The sequence below is a fragment of the Pteropus alecto genome, unplaced genomic scaffold, assembly GCF_000325575.1.
Source record: "Pteropus alecto unplaced genomic scaffold, ASM32557v1 scaffold139, whole genome shotgun sequence".
Lineage (NCBI taxonomy): Eukaryota > Metazoa > Chordata > Mammalia > Chiroptera > Pteropodidae > Pteropus > Pteropus alecto.
In genome coordinates this window covers 5388826-5406229 of record NW_006443567.1, presented here as the reverse complement: position 1 = coordinate 5406229, position 17404 = coordinate 5388826, and the positions used below count along the sequence as shown (strand labels likewise).

At 35.7% G+C, this 17404-nt stretch overlaps 1 protein-coding gene across 1 annotated transcript; it reads left to right on the top strand.

Moving 5' to 3' along the window:
• Positions 1-6: 6 nt before the first annotated feature.
• Positions 7-15939, top strand: HTATSF1 (HIV-1 Tat specific factor 1). Its single transcript, XM_006924198.3, has 9 exons — positions 7-321; positions 2431-2611; positions 3247-3294; positions 3761-3915; positions 5868-6031; positions 7064-7163; positions 11969-12058; positions 12953-13090; positions 13626-15939. Exons 1-9 carry the CDS (start codon positions 139-141, stop codon positions 14925-14927), a joined length of 2361 nt encoding a protein of 786 aa, XP_006924260.1. The 5' UTR covers positions 7-138; the 3' UTR covers positions 14928-15939.
• The last annotated feature ends 1465 nt before the right edge of the window (positions 15940-17404 follow it).

Below are 17404 nucleotides of genomic sequence, written 5' to 3'. Positions count from 1 at the left end.
CTGCTGGGGCGCCACGGGGAGGCGCGCCGGGGGGCGGTGGAGCACGAGCCGAGTGCAGCAGACCTCATTTTCTCTGTTCTCCAGCCTCATTTCGGCTTCTCAGCTCGCCTGGACCCTGTCTCTGGGCTAAGTAGCAACATGAGCGACAACTTAGATGGAAAGGACGACTTTGATGAGCAGTTGCGAATGCAAGAATTGTATGGAGACACGAAGGACGGAGACATCCAGAAAGATCCCGGCGGAGCAACCGGTTCTTTTGGACAGCAGCCAGATGACACCCCCTACGAGTGGGACCTGGACAAGAAGGCTTGGTTCCCCAAGGTAAGAGTGTGTCACTGGTGCCACTGCAGAGCCGGCCCAGCTGGCCAGCCTCGCGGGGCGCTCCTTGTACGTTTTCTTTGGGAAGTCCTGGGTTAGAGCCCCCACGGGTAGTGACGTTTGTTGTTGTGTCCATTGCAGAACCGATATGTAAAAGAACGAAAATCTTTAGGGAGATGTCTTTAAAGTAATTTAATTCTTTTTTCTATGCCTTATTATTTTTTATCCGTGAAGGTCACAATTGGTTATTACTCGGTAACTGCTTTTTATTGCAAAAAGGAGAAATACCAAGAGCAAACTTAGTAGCTGTTACTCTCAGGGAGCCAACGTCACTTATCCTAGGAATTCAAATGTTTAGCTTATATACTATGTGCAAAATGCAGCTTCTTGATTTAAAAAAAAAACTAGTCAGTTATGTCTTTACTTATTGAACTTTATCTGCACCTCTTTACTTTCCTATTAAGTTTTGTCCCTAGACACACAAGCTTGAATCATATAACCACACATATATGACTAGAGGTGCACAGAATATGGATGGAAAAGATCTGTATATATTTGTTTAGAGTACTTGAAAATCGTTAAGTATTTTATTTCAGCTTGGAAGTAAAATAACCGGTGTTAAATTTGATTCTGTAAACTTTTCCATAAAAGTACCATTAATCAAAATCGCATATGGGCAGGAAAAAGGATACCAATAGCACACTAATTGACATTCAAGCCTGTGATAACTGTCTCCATTGTATAATTTGACTGTTACTTTAAAAATCCTTTATTTCAACATATTTCTTCCCCATTTGGTGTTTATATTTTCCATTCCCTCCAAATTGTTAAATTTACTACAGTTGACTCTTGAACAACATGGGTTTGAACGTGTGGGTTCACTTGTACATGGATTTTTTTCCATCTAATAAACAGACGACATAAAGTCACATAACAATAAATACAGTACAGTACTGTAAATATATTTTTCTTAAGATTTTCTTAACACTTTTTTCTTTAACTTTATTGTTAGAATATAGTATATAATGCATGTAATATACAAAATATGCATTAATTGACTGTTACCGGTAAGGCTCTGGTCAACAGTAGGCTATTCGTAGTGAAGTTTTGGGGGAGTCAGAAGTTATATGTAGATTTTCGACTGAACCCCCTGTGTGTTGTTCAAGAGTTCAGCTGGTGCTGGTAGTGCCAGCTCGAGTGCAGATTTGTTTTGTTCAGACTTCTGAGTACTTTTAACAATAGTCTGATAACAGAATAATTTGTGACTCTTATCTTTTTATGTTATGGAGGCCCATACATCTTCAAACTTTGAGTTAAAAATTTTAACCATTCCTCTGTGTCCTAACATTGATTGGTATGAAGATAAAACTGCATTTCTTTCATTGTGCAATTGTGCTTTTTCCCCTAAAGCCAGGAGGGTAGATGTGAGTTGGATTTGTCCTTAATTTGTTATGACACTAAATGATGTGGTTTAATTCATGATAAAGTTAAAACAAGCATTTAGTTTTACTATTGTTAGCCCCATTTTTTATACACCAAAATTCCACTGTGGTTTGATTCATGATAAAGTTAAAACAAGCATTTAATTTTACTATTGTTAGCCTCATTTTTTATACACCAAAATTCCATTATGTGTGTTCTCTGTGTACAGATATTTAAAGTTAATGTACGTATACTTTTGTGCATTTATATAGTTAAAGAAATGTTGATTCTATTGTTAGATTACTAGTTGACTATTGGTTTTTACTTTGTTTTATTATTATCTGGTACTTCTTTTGTTATGTGTACTTGGAGCCTTAGTTAAATAGACTGTGGAGAGGTAGTAACTTATAAATGAAACAACTAGAAAAAATGCCAACATCATTTAAAATGCCTTCTCAGTCTTTTGTGTTGATCATCCAAGTACCCGTGTCTTATTTTCTTAATCATTTTATTCACAATTTTCTATATAAGGTGACTATTCTTGCATTTATTATTTATTACTACAACCGTTATCCACTTCTATATTAAGCTGTATAACCCAATAGACTGTAATTTAGCACAGTATAAACTTTTTACAGAAGGAAATCATTTTTAATTTCTCTGTATGTGTGTGTTGAATTTCTTGTTCAGATCACTGAAGATTTCATCGCTACATATCAGGCCAATTATGGCTTTTCTAATGATGGTGCGTCTAGCTCTACTGCAAGTGTACAAGATGTCAGTGCTAGGCCCATAGAAGAACCTCCACAAAGAAAAACCCCTGAACCTACTGATCCCAAAAAGAGGGGAGAAAAGAGAAAGGCTGATTCAGGCAAGTGGATTTAACTTACAAAACATGAGTATAAAAATTAAAAATGTGTGTGTGTATATATAGTTACTTTTTAGAGAATTTTAATGGCTTCGAAGGAATCATAGAGATGAGTTTTTAAAAATTATATTTGGGTTCATATGTTGGCTCTCACACTAATTTGTTGTGGGCATTGGGTAGGCTGTTTCAGTTGTGTGCCTCAGTTGCTTCCTTTGCAAAATAGAGCTATTATTAGGGGATTATCAGAAGTTCTGTTTGTAAGGTTATTATTTTATACTTTCTAAGTTTAATTAAATTGAACTCAAGTCAGTTTTGCTTCAGCTCGGCCATGTCTAACAGTAGATTGGAGTTAGAAGCAACTTAATGCCAAGGCCTAAAGTCAATGCAAGGATGAGTTTTTTTTTAAAGGTAGTATTAAACCAAGATAAACTAGCTCTTTTTTCAGACAGGGCTCTGAAACTAATTATCTGTTAAAAGATCCAAATACTGTGAAAGCTGGACAATTGTTTGAGTGTGTCTTGTTCTAAGGGTAAGAAAAGTTCCTTGGAAGTCTTGCGAAACTGCCACATTGTCAAGATTTCATAATGTGACTTTTACCTTTTCTTGCATGTGTTTTATGTATTCATTTTGATTTTTAGGATGGTTTCATGTTGAAGAAGACAGAAATACAAATGTATATGTGTCTGGTATGTATACCTTTTTAAACAAATTTAGAGTAGAAAATGTTTGATTTTGATATTTTTTACAAAGTGATTTTCAGTTTCTCTAAAGTCTTTTCATTATTGTCATTTTTTGTTCAGCTGTTTGCATTAGTGAGGAATATGTTTGTTGTTTATTACAAAACTAAGAAAAATTAAATGTATGTAACTTCGTATGCCATCCTTTTTGTCTGCTTTAGGTAACTTATGGCAGTTTGCCCCCTCACTCAGATTCATTGATAAGAGGTCTAGGCAAAGCATTAATTTTAATGTTTGTTTGAATACATGAAAACATGAAATTTCCCCAAATCTATAGATGCAAGATTTTTACATACATTTAGAAAATCAAAATTGTGCTCATCTGAGTTGTAGCTTTCTAATTGATAGAATGCTAAGTAACCCTCACCTTTATTTAGATGCCTTTATAAATTTTTAAAAATTTTTCCTGTTATAGGTTTGCCTCCAGACATTACAGTGGATGAATTTATACAGCTCATGTCCAAGTTTGGCATTATTATGAGAGATCCTCAAACAGAAGAATTTAAGGTCAAACTTTACAAAGATAATCAAGGAAATCTTAAAGGAGATGGACTTTGCTGTTATTTGAAGGTTAGTCATGTGGTCAGATAAGTTTCTCTGATCTCCATTTTTAACTCAGGATGCAGGGCTATAATTTTGTATAAATAATAACTAAGACTGAGAACTATTCAGAACAGGATGTTAAGAAAACTGAAATTTCAGATTGTGCCTTCGCGTATCATATTGGTAAGGTTTTTCACTTGTTCATCTAAGAAAATACAGTATCAGGTCAAAATATTATTTAACTTACGTGACTGAAATGCTTCTTTTGTCTTAAAAGAATTCTCACTGCAAAGATCTCTCAGAGTGTATGCATATGATCAATTCAGAACACATCTTAAAAACCCACAAAGGAAAGAAAGCCAGTGACATTATTCGCCCATTGGAATGAATAAGACCAGAGATCAGCAAACTCTGGCCCACTGCCTGTCTTTGTAAATAAAATTTTTTAGGACACGACTGCATTCATTTACTTACGCATTTGTCTATGACTATTTGTTTCAGCAGTAGAGTTGAGTGGTTGTAGCACAAACCACATGGCCCACAAAACCTAAAATATTTACTAACTGGCTCTCTACAAAAGAAGTTTTCTAGACCCTGAATTAGACCATAAAGGAAATGATTGCTTGTGCTTACTGCTTCAAAATATTTTTTTAGTGGGAGAGAAGAGAGTGGTATTCACAGAAATTTGCTTAACTTTATGCATTCATGGTATCATAAATTACACAGGGAAAGCTCAGTATTAAAGGCAGCCGTCATATCTAGAACACCTATCATCTTAGGAGCAAGTGCTACCCATTATTGCAGAGTGTAAAAGAAATGGGCACAATGATGACATAACCCCTACGTCATGGAATCTGAAAATAATTATAAAGTAAAAAAGAGATAAAAAAATAAAACACAATGGTACTAGCACCACGGGTGTGTTGTGAGTACTTCAGTGAAATCAGAAGTGGGTAGAATTAAGTTGACAGCTTTTGGGGAGAGAAGTTTTTGACCTGGTTCTTGAACATGATGGGAATGGGACATGAGTATGACCGTTATAGGAAGATAGTTATGTAATTTTAAAATGTAAGATCTGAGAGTTTTATAAGTTCTTCAAGGATTATGAAAAATCTGTGCACAGATTCTTAAGGGATTTGATTGGATTTTAAAAGAAAAAAAATGGACTTTTGAGAAACTTTACATGTATAATTTATAACCAATAAAAGTGCAAGATGGAAAAAGTAAATTGAATTCCAGAAGAACATAGTTAATTGTTCCAGGATTCATACTTGATTGCACAGCTCAGTTCAGTTGTCTTTTTGTGTTCTCTTCAAGTCTTTAGATTTTGATTCTAGGACTGACAGCTCTCCCCTTTGTATAGGACCCAGAATCCACAAATGTGTCTAATGTACAAGCTGTCAGATAATCATCTACTTCCCAGTGTATTACAGATCTACATTTTAATTGGTGAACAAAAAAAATGCAAGACCAGCTATGTTATTCCCTGTTCCTTGAATCATCTAGTCTTTTAATAAGGAATATCTTAGAATTTTAAAACTGGAATGCACCCTAGAAATCATGCAAGTTCATTTGTCTTATTCTATATTTGAGAAATTGAGACTCCAAGAAGCAGAACTACTATTCCAATAATATAATTTATTGAACAACTACCATATGCCACTCACTATCTTTTATGTGTGTTATTCCATTTAATTTTGTCAAGAACCCTGCAATGGAGGCATTACTATTCCCATTTTACAGATGAAGAAATTGGGGCTTAAGGATCTTTAAATAACTTGCCCAAGTTCACATAGTTGGTTGGGAGCAGCTATATCTTGAGTGCAGATTTCCTGATATGCATTCTAAAGTTTTTTTTATCCCAAAGTAGGTAGTTATATTTAAATCATTATCGTGCGTATAGTCATCATTCATCCAAAAAATGGCTAAAGTTTCATTTAAGTGTGTACCTTACAATGTGTCGTTTTACCTTTATAAAGAGAGAATCTGTGGATCTCGCATTAAAACTTTTGGATGAAGATGAAATTAGAGGCTACAGATTGCATGTCGAGGTAGCAAAGTTTCAACTGAAGGGGGAATATGATGCCTCAAAGAAGAAGAAGAAGTGCAAGGACTACAAGAAAAAGCTGTCTCTGCAACAAAAGTTGGTGTCCTTTTTTCCTTTTCAAAAGTTTCATATAAACATTCTAGAGTCTGCTTTTGGTGATAGCCACCTAGTTTTGTTCCATCAAATATACCTACAAATTATTTTGAAAGAATTTTATTAGGTCATCAGGAACCTGTAATCTGTACTGTAGGATGATTTGACAGCGGTGGTGTATCATTTTCTGGGGTGTAATACAGCAGAGGCTTAAATGAGATAAGATTGCTCTCTAGAAAATGCTGAACATTAGATTAAATAAGATAGTTTAGGCTCCTATACCAGAGCCATTAATTCATTTTCAGTGTGGATTGAAATCAGCTATAGCAGGAGCTAAATTTTTACATACAAGTTTGTAGTAGGAATTAGAAATAGAAATGATATATTTTATCAGTATACTTACTATGTAGTTGTATATAGTATATACATGTCAGAGTTTCTATTAATCCATTTACTTAATATGTACTTTGAAATATGCCAGTTTTAAGAAATTAGCCAAAATGATAAGTATTTCTGTGAGCATTCTAATAACATTTCTAACACTGCTTAAACTATTGATAAAATGATCATAAAAACATTTAGTTGTGATATCTTATAGTTTGTACAAGAATAGCTAAAATAGATAACCTACAAATTTTATAAACAGTGTCTGTAAAATTTAAGATTGTAACAAAGAATGAGTACTTTTACGCATTTCAATGCAGTTTGTTTGTCATAATCACAAAATGTCTAAAAACCAATACAATCTGAACATATATTTTGTCCTCAAAGTATATAGTCCTAGGTAATTATACATACTAAATAATTAGCAAGTTTTCAGGAATCTCATTGGAATATTTGTAACCAGACAGCAGTTCTGAAAAAATATATATATTCTGGGGATTTCAGATACTGGGTCCATCTTTCACCTGTCCATTATTTTTATTCCAGGAAGTTCTCTGAATGGAACTGTAACTAAAATATACATTGTTGTTTTAGAATAAAATTATCATTATTAAATACTAATAAAGGATTATTTCTACTTTATGGCATTAGGCAGTTGGATTGGAGACCTGAGAGAAGAGCTGGGCCATCCCGAATGCGCCACGAGCGAGTTGTCATCATCAAAAATATGTTTCATCCTATGGATTTTGAGGTGGGAGACAGTGTTCTTACTGATAGAAACATTGCTGTGCCTTCTTTCAAGGGAGCCCAAAGCTTGCTTCCCACCATCTTTGTCATGTCACATCCTACACATTCATGTAGTCATCAGGATAGGAAAATGGCGCCAAGAATCAGTTGAGTTTTCAGATTTTCCCTGATTTAGCCCAGTGTTCTTTTAATCATATTAAACAGGTGAGGCTGTTTAATACCCATCCTGTGGCCCCAAATGGCAACAACTTGGTATGGGAGATCATCAAAAATATATAATCATTAAAAGATATATGGGAACTGCTTGTGGATTTTGAGTACAGTTCAACAAGTATGGATTGATTTTGATGGGGAGGACCAGTTTCACACTTGGAAGTGAAAACTTCACTTTAGTACTAAAAGTTTGGTCCTTAGAACTCCTTAGGTTAATGAAATACAGCCCCCAATGTTTAAATAGTAAAGGTTGTTTTTCAGGACCTAATTTTTGCAAAACTCTGGAGTGGCTATTAGGAGGACTTTATAATATTAATGTCTATGTAAAATTTCAAAAACAGTGAATAAAAGCAAATAAAGGAAGAAGAGCTATTAGAGAGATTTAAGGAATGTTAATTGCCATCAGAGTACCTCGTGTCACATTCTGCCTCTTGTTCTTATCTCTCTTTCTTGGCACAGACCAATGAGATTATTCATGGAAGGACAGTTCTTTATTATCTGCCCGGATTCTGAAATTAATGATAAGTTACATATAAGAAAAAATGTTCGTAATGTAAAATTCCAGGTTTACAAATGATCTGGTTGAAACCAAAGTCCAATCTTGTTCCTTTTGTGCATTTAGAGTCAGAATGGCAATATCATTTTATCCTCCTTAGAGACTAGGGCCCCCAAATGATCTGCCAAATGGGCATATAGTGATGTGATAGGGTTTACTGTGCAGCTATGACATCTGTGTATCTTTTGAGGTCATTTGAAAGATAAACGTGGTATATTTATGATGTTTGATATCACTTCTGAGTAAAATCCTGAAGAATCTTGAAATATATTAGAGCTGCTTTAGACTCGAAGTGATAATGGAGTATGTTGGAAAAGCACACATATACACATGCATACTAGATGCTTTTTGAAACGTTATCTTTGCCAGGTGGGGCTTTGAAAGGAATGTGTAGATGGATCATGGTATCTAGTCTGCCAGGTACAACTCCAGAATTGCCTACGATTCATCACATTTTGTCCTCCTGGTAAATGATTGGTTTTATTAGGTGTTCTATTGATGTCTATGACTTGAGATCCTTGATTCACACATTCCATTCTAACAGTTGAATGTGAATATAAATGCAAACTTAAAATATCTGGAACCTCTGCAAGTAGAAGTCTGTTGTGTAATTACTTCTCTTTGTTTTTTGCCTCATGCCTTACTCAATGAGACACCTTATTTGAGTCTAGCTATCACCCTGGGCATACTTATGTCTTCCTAGCTTAACAAATATTCTTTCCTCCAAAAAGCTACATTTATTCTACCTTGACTCGTAGAAATGCCCTCCAGTGGATATGTTTAAGGATAGAAGTTTCATGCTTGTAAATTCTTGACTGTTAAAAACTGGTATTCATTTAGTATAAATAGAGCCTTTGTATTACTCTTCTTTGTTTCCTTCATAGCATTTATTATTATCTGAAATAATTAGATCTCCCGTACTAGAATATGAGCTCCATGAGAACCAGCACTCTGTCTGCCTCTTTGCTGCTGTTATATTGCCCATGTTTAGAACTATACCTGGCACATAGTAGGCCCTCAATATTTATATGAAGAAAAAGTGAAAAAAAAATGATTGGATGAAAACCTTGTTACTCACAAGACAGTCTTTCCGTTTGCCCAATGGATAAAACATTTTCTCTTTAGCATCTTTGCAGATGAAGGAAAGTTCTTTTCAGATGCTTATGCCACCAAGGCTGGGAGGTCAGTAATGGGCTTCAGAGTTCACAGACAGAAAAATCCTTGTTTGCCCACCTGCCTGGTCTGGTGTCTGCTGAGCTCGATGAGAGCCTGTCAGTCAGAGGGACAACAGACAATCTTGTTTTTTATTCAGTGTCTCTATGGGCCTGAATCTCAGAGTGTATCAGTATAGACCTGTTCCATGTAGTTGACTCTAGCCTTGTGTGGATGTTTAAATTTAAATTAATTAAAATGAAATAAAACTGAAAATTCAATTCCTCGGTTGCACTGGCTACATGTGGCTAACAGGTGCCGTATTGGATAATGCAGATATTCATTTCTATCACCACAGGAATGACTTGACTGAAGATTCCATATTCAGCTAAAGAACAGAGATAAACATTGAGCTTTGTAGTGAAAACAAAAACAATTCTCAGGTTACACAGGGTGTCGGAAAGAAATCAGATTTTGGAGGATGGAATATATTTTTATTCCAAACAGGTGACTAATGTTGGAAGCAAAATACCTAAAAATACTCTTTCCTATCAGGGTGAACAATGTAAAGGCTAATATTTTTAATGTAACTTCAGAGGATTTTCAGTATTCAGAGCCTTATTTAAAAATGCATGCCTGGCAAATTTGAATACCAAGAGATGAATCAAAACTCATATGCAAAGATAGGTTTCTCATTATGTATACCATCACTGTCCAGTAGAAATATAATGTGAACCACATGTTTAATTTAAAATTTTTTTAGTAGCTACAGTAAAATATAACAAGAGGGGAAATTTTAATAATGAATTTTATTTAACCCAATATATCCAAAATAATATAATTTCCATATTACCAAAAATATCGATGAGCTATGTTACGTTGTTTTTTTTTTCTCCCTTTGATACTAAATCTTCAAAATGTGGTGTTTATTTCACACTTGCATCACACCTCAATTTGGAGTAGCCACATTTCAAGTGCTCAGTAACCACATCATGTGGTTAGTGGACATTGTGTAATTTTAGACTAGAAAGGAAGGAGAAAGGTGGTTTATTTCTCCCTAGGTAAACATGGGCATTGACTACAGATGATTTCAATACATCAGTCTGATTTTAGTCTCAAGTCTTTTGGTTGCAAAATGTTGTCTTTAGAAAATTTCCATGCTTAGCTACATTAAAGAGTTTTCTTAGAGGAGGGCATTATTATCTTTAAGCTTCAGGATACTGTAAAGCAGTGAAGATACATTAATTATTTTCAAACTGGTATAAATCTAAATGGAGGTCTAGGAAGACTGGCTAAAATTTGATATCCTTCTAGGGAAAGCACTGAGACTTCTTGATATAGAAATAAAGAAGGTGCTCCCCTCCCCCCACCATGGACTCACACTTTGTTAAATATTTTGAAACAATTTTTGTTTATTTTTAATATAATCTTGATTTCCCTTGGTAATAAAATAAAGGTATGAGGAATAGTTTATCAAACTTTGAAAAAGCTTTTAGTGACTTTCAGTATATGTAAAAAGACTGTGCTTTATTCTGGGAGGTGTATGAAACTCATTCAAACAAGATTCCTGCCTTCAAAAAGCACATAATCTGATAGGGGCTCACGATACACACACACACAACGAAAAGCCACCACATGACTTTGCCTAATGACTTTTTGATCCATTCCCCAGTCCTTTCAGGTCTGATAATTATATATTAAACAAATGGGCATCTTCTCCAAAATTAGATTTTATAAGTGATAGCGTCCTACCAGCTGTAGTTTTAGAAGCCTCAGATTTATAGGGTATTTTTTATTTTAAATTTGATTCCAGTAACTGCCTACTTTTAATAACAAATAAACCATTTTTGCTTTTCGAGAGAACTTTAGGAGGGAAAAGCCACCTTTTGTAGTCTTTTGCAGTTCTTCTTTAGTTGATGAGGAAGATAAAAATCTGAGATAGATGAATTTAATGTTTCCTAAAAATTGTAAGTCTGCTTCAATAGAAATTTGTAGATAGGGTATCCTTGGTTATATTCTCATATAGTTGTAATTCAAGTTGATAATGTAACTTTATGAGCCTTCATGCATTGGGACTTGGAGGAAGATTTGTTAATTCCCACAGGAAATCTTAAACCTTTTGTTGGGGGAGGGGGCATGGAGTTTGGAGTCCACCTGACCTCAAGCACCAGTATTTGAGTGTTCTTAATAGATTTGTAGTTGCAAGAAAGCAACAGCTAAGAACGTGAGGTTTGTTTGTTTGTTTGTTCGTTCGTTGTTTGTTTTAGAATGTGTTTTATTGTGTGCTTAATAACAGCTCCTGATTTGCATGGTTCTGTTGCATTGTGGTAGGAGACCAGATAAACAGGAATCCTTATAAGGGAGGTTTACCCCATGAGTTAAAATAGAATCATGGAAGCTCAAAGAACAATCTTACAATACTTGGTCAATGGAAAGAATATGTCTCTCTCCATTATACCATTTCTTAAATAGGAATCTATGCAAAACACAAAGCAAAGGGCTCTCATTGTCACAGTTATTATGCTCATGCAGCACAAAGGAATTAGTAATCTCTGGCTTAGTATGTGGCACAGGACTTCTTCCCTTACATCTGCTGTTATTTGGGCAGTCCTACTTCCCATCCCACTCCTCTGCCATTGCATGCTTGAGCTGCTGCCTACCGTGCTTGTCCATTTCCTCCATCTTAAAGGCAGGGCAGACCCATAATAGCAGCAGCCATGGAAGTTTAACTTCATTTGATTTTTTTTTTAATTTTGTAGACTGAAGACAAATGTAACTAACTTTAAGCAAAACCTTTTTTATTGGTTGGTTTGTCAAAGCAAGAAATTTGATTTTCAGGATTTGTACTTAAAGGGGCAAACCTGTTTGAATCATGTGTCTTTTTGTAGGATGATCCGTTGGTGCTGAATGAGATCAGAGAAGACCTTCGAGTAGAGTGTTCAAAGTTTGGACAAATTAGGAAGCTCCTTCTCTTTGATGTAAGTTCATGGCTTGAACAAATGATTTCTGAAGCAGTCATTCGTCCAGTTAAAAGTTATTATCAGATGTCAGTGTGCCCCAAATTTTAGATTAATGTTTTTATATAGTAGGTCTACTATCTAGTGGTAGTCATCTGTTAGCAATAATTAGATGAACACGGATTATAAGTCAAAGCTTTGATAGACTTGGTATGCTGCGTTTATTTCCTTTTATCATTACTCTAGAGCATCTGATCCAATAAAGTACAAGAAAAACATATGAGACCTATGGTTCCCTGTTTGCTCACATTTTCCCCTCTTGAATGATTCTCCTCCGTATTTGGAGAACAATCAAAAATATTCTGGTGTATGTTCCCCTCCTCACCCTTTTTTTACTTCTAAAATTGACCTGTGATAATCACTTAAAAGAGTCATCGTTTATCGATTGAGTACTAGAAGTTACTTTACATGTTATCTCATTTAATTCCCACAGTCCTTAGAGATAGGTAGGTGCTATTATACTCATTTTACAGATGAGAAAGCTGAAATTTTGAGATCAAGCACCTTGCCCAAGGTCTTTCAACTGCTAAGTGGTAGATCCAGGATTGAATCCCAAGGCTATTTGACTTTAGAGTCCACATGTAACAACTATACTGTCTTACCTCTCCTAGATAGTGTTATCAGCAGAAACGTTTCCAAGGACATTATGCTTGGTTCTTGCTGGAAAAGATGAAGCTGAAGAAGCAGCTAGTTGTGTGTCTCTGCCTGGAGTAAAAGAGAAGAAAGACTTCATACATAGAACCTTTTATCTCAAATTATCAGAAAGAACAGTCCTACTTAACTACTTTGTCAAATGTGTATGTTTTATTTTGAATTTTCTCATTTATTCTTTTTTTTTTCTTCCTATCTTTCTAGAGACACCCAGATGGTGTGGCCTCTGTATCCTTCAGAGATCCAGAGGAAGCCGATTATTGCATTCAAACCCTTGATGGACGGTGGTTTGGTGGCCGTCAAATTACTGCCCAAGTGTGGGATGGGACTACAGATTATCAGGTAAATTCTGCAACTATCAAGGGCACATAAATTGTTTTGTTACCAACAAGTACTGATCGAGCAGTCCTTCAGATAAGTTTCGGATTTGGTTTAATCTGTGTAATATAATAGTAACACTTTTAAATAATACTTTGCATTCAGAGCATAGAAAGAAAAATGTTTCAGTCTTTCAGTTTATAAATCTGAAATGTGAGGCTTGCTCAAAATAGTGATAAGAAAAGAACCCATTAAACCAAAATGTTTATCTTCTTTTTGTGTTATAAAGTACAGGCAGAGTTCAAATATTAACTTTTTAATTGATGAGACATTTCTGCAAAACTGTGGTGTTGGGCATTTATGTAAATGATCATAAGGTCAATTCTAGTAAATCAAGATATAAAGGTTTGAAAACTGAAGATAGAAAATTGCTTTGATTTCCTAAGAAGCTGTGCCTTATGAAATCAGGGTACTTTTGTCAATATTATAAGTGCTCAGAGACATTGTTACTTCTCTTTGCCTAAAACTTATTTTAATGGAAGTTTACATTTATGCACAGGTGGAAGAGACCACTAGAGAAAGAGAGGAAAGGCTGAAAGGATGGGAGGCATTCCTCAATGCTCCCGAGGCCAATAAAGGTCTTCGGCGTTCAAATTCCATCTGTGCTTCAGAAAGGGCAGGGCCTTCTAGAATAAGGCATTTTTCCGAGCACCCTAGCACATCTAAAATGATTGCTCAAGAAGCTGCAACTGGAATGGCATTTGAAGAACCCATAGATGAAAATAAGTTCGAAAAAACAGAAGATGAGGGAGCATTTGAAGGAGATACTTCTGAAAAAGAGGCTAAAGAAGGTGGCCCCGAAAAAGAAGTTAAAGAAGCTGGTCCGTGGAAAGAATCTGAAGAAGGCTGCCTTGAAAGAAAGTCTGAGGAAGGCTGCCCCAAAAGAGAGTGTAAAGAAGACTACCCCAAAGTAGAGTCTGGAGAAGGCAATCCCAAAAAAGAGTTTGAAGAAGGTAGTCCTAAAAAAGAGTCTAAAGAGAACAGCCCCGAAAGAGAATCCAAAAAGAAGAAACTCAAAAATGTTTATGAAGAGAATGGCCTTGAAAAGGAGTCTGAAGAAGGTGGCCCCAACAAAGAGTCTGGAGAGGAAGATGGCCCCCAGAAGGAGTCTGAAGAGGATGGCTCGGAGAGAGAATCTGAAGAAGACTGCTTTGAAAAGCAGTTTGAAGATGGCTCTGAAAAAGAATTTGAAGAAAATGGCCTCAAAAAAGAGTTTGATGAGGAGTTTAATGAAAACGTTCTCGAAAAAGGAGAAAATTACTCTGAAAAATCAGAATTTGAAGATGACAGCTTTGGAAAAGTGTTTGATGAAGGCTCTGAGAGAGAATTTGACGAAGGGTCAGATGGAAAGGAAGGAGAGGAAGATACATATGAAAAAATTTTTGATGATGAGTCTGATGAAAAAGAGGATGAAGAAGATGCAGATGAAAAGGAGCTTGAAGATGCTGATGAAAAGGAGGAAGATGATGATGCAGACGAAAAGATGTTTGAAGATTCAGACGAAAAAGAAGGTGAAGTAGATGTAAAGGAAGATGAAGATATTGATGAAAAGATGTTCGAAGATGATGAGTCCAATGAGAAGTTGTTTGAAGAGAATTCCAGTGAGAAGTTATTTGATGATTCTGACGAGAAAGGAACTGTGGGTGTTACAGGGAATGTTCAGGAAGAAGAGCCCCAGTCCACAGGCAGCAGCTTTGTCCTCAGTACTGATGATGACAACGACGACGACGACGACGACGACGATGACGACGATGATGTTGATGATGATGATGACGATGATGATGATGATGATGATATTTAATCCCTTAAGCTTGCTTTTGAGGGCAGTTCCTCCATCTACATTTGCCTATGCTCCAGGATAATTACTACTAGTAGTGTTACACAAATGTGCATAATGGTAGGATATCATCAGATTCATGCATTGATGTTTTCATTGTTAATTGTACTTAATGGTTTTAAATATGTGTTAATTAGCTGTTTAGTTAAAACTTCATAGTGTAATGCAAGTAAACTGGATACTCAGCCCTTGTCAGATTTGTTAAATGCATGCAGAATAATATTTTTTAAAGTATTCTGATTGAAATTTGTGATATTCAGAAATAAAAGTAAGTTGTTAAATGCAGAAACTGAAAATTGGACTTGAGTTAAATTGGATTTTAAATTCTTACTGTTGCTTTATTCATACTTACATTTAATTTTTTAAGGATTTGAAAAATTCTGTAGGAGGCTCCTTGCTTTCAGCGTATGTTACCAGTTAAGTCCCCATTTCCCCTTTCTAAACCAAGAACATGTTACTAAACTTAAAAGATTAACAGCACTTTGAAGTTTTTTCCCTGCCCAGTCCTTTCAAATTACTTTCATTTTTCTTTTCTACTCTCTTTCCATGAAAATTGACGATTAGATATGTAAGAGTGAACTTCCCGATGTCCACTGCTTTTATGACTGAAAACATAGAGAAGATTAGAATTCTACTGTGTACTATTTGGGCTCCTTTAGAACTTGATTAGGGTTGTAGGACCTCTCCCCAGAATAGAACGCACACTACACAACTTTTTGTATACAATTTTGGGAGGTTCGTGCATCCCTTGGAGTTTGAGAACATCTTTTGTTATGCATACTTCAGTTTTGTGTTTTTGTTTTTGTTCTAGAATCGTGCCTAGTACTGTGCTAAATTGTGTAGTCCCAGTAAAATTTTGGGTCTTTCTTGCTTGTGCTTTCCAAATTCAGTATTAATTGACTTCTGATGTAGCTTTAAGAAGTTACTCTCATAAGTTAGAAACATCAAAATAAACTGCATTGATGCTTTTTCATTATATCGTCTGTAAGTGTAATCATTACCCTCTTTAGACAGAAAAGAGTTCTTGTACTTCAAGCCAGCTTTCTGAGAATTTTTTAGTTGATGTCTGGGATTTCTTAAAATCTTCAGGATTTTTCACCAGGGATAAATCAGAGTCAAAGAAAGTTAAATAGAAAAATTGCAAACCAAAATAGGGTTTCCTTCAAAGAAAAGCCAGAAGCACTTAAACATTAAATTTAGTGCAAAATTGTTTTTTTCTAAATGAAAGGAAAAGAAAGCTTTATCTTCCGTATAAAATGGTTAAGACATATAACTACAAGTTTTAAATGAGCTCTAAGACCTTTAGAAGGAGGTGGTTTTCATTCTGACTTCCCTGTTCATTAACTTGTTTGATAAACACTGATGTTCTTTTCATATAAATACCCTGGAAGTGAAAGTAACAGTTGTAAATTGTTAAATAATTTGTGAGGTGATATTGATAAACAAATTAAGAGTCACGAAGTATACACAACACACACAGTCACCTGTGTTCTAAGTAATCAAGTTTTATTGGTTCTGAAAATTTATTGTGAAGCAAATGTGCACAGCAATGTTCAACAATTGCTTGGCATTTTCCAAATGTAAGGCTCCTTAAGATTATATAATTTGTGTTTCAAATAATGTTTCCAACCCGAATGCATAAACCAGAAGTGGCTTCAGGGATTCTTTTGAAAGACTTGAATATCCTGCTCTCTGAGTCTACAAGTTCCTTGTATAGGAACAAACTTGAAACTTTGTTAGATAAGAATAATACTCATCTTGCCAATATTAATGAAATATTTGAAATCGTTACTGCTTTCTACAAAAGAAACCTGACAGCAAAATTGGAGTGATTCGTTCCAAGGATGTTTTCCTCCTCAAGTAATGATGGCTCTGGGCTCTTTCTGAAGCCTGGAGTTGCCAAATCTGGTCCATTTGAGTCACTACCTCTTCCTTTTTGGAGTGGAATCTATTTTCCTGATATAAACTATCTGGAGATTCTGAGGCTTGGGAAAAAGGTAGGAGTTAGCTGATTTTCTGAATATGCCTTTCTCAAATAACATGGATCTTATTTTTATTTGTTCACTGTACTTAAGAGCTTTATTATGTCGTTGGTTGCTCACAACCACCTTGTGAGGTGAGAGGTGGATCTCAAAAGCTGCGTTTTGCAGACAAGGACACTGAGCAGCTATTGCAGGCCTTCCCCAGGCTATGGGGGAATAGAGGCTGACCCAATCCCGGAGGGGCTTCAGTCCTTGAGGAAAGAGCCCAGGACAAAGAATGCAGGACTGTTGAAGCACGAGGGAGTGGCAGCTCAGTACCCGCTCTCGTGGGGAGTAGTGAGGGCTGGAGATCCCATCCCGGAAGAGCTGGGCTTTGAAAGGTGGGCAGGAGTGAGGTAGAAACGTGGGGAAGTTGCTGATGGGGTTGGGGACCAGACAGGCCTCATCCTCTGCCCTCTA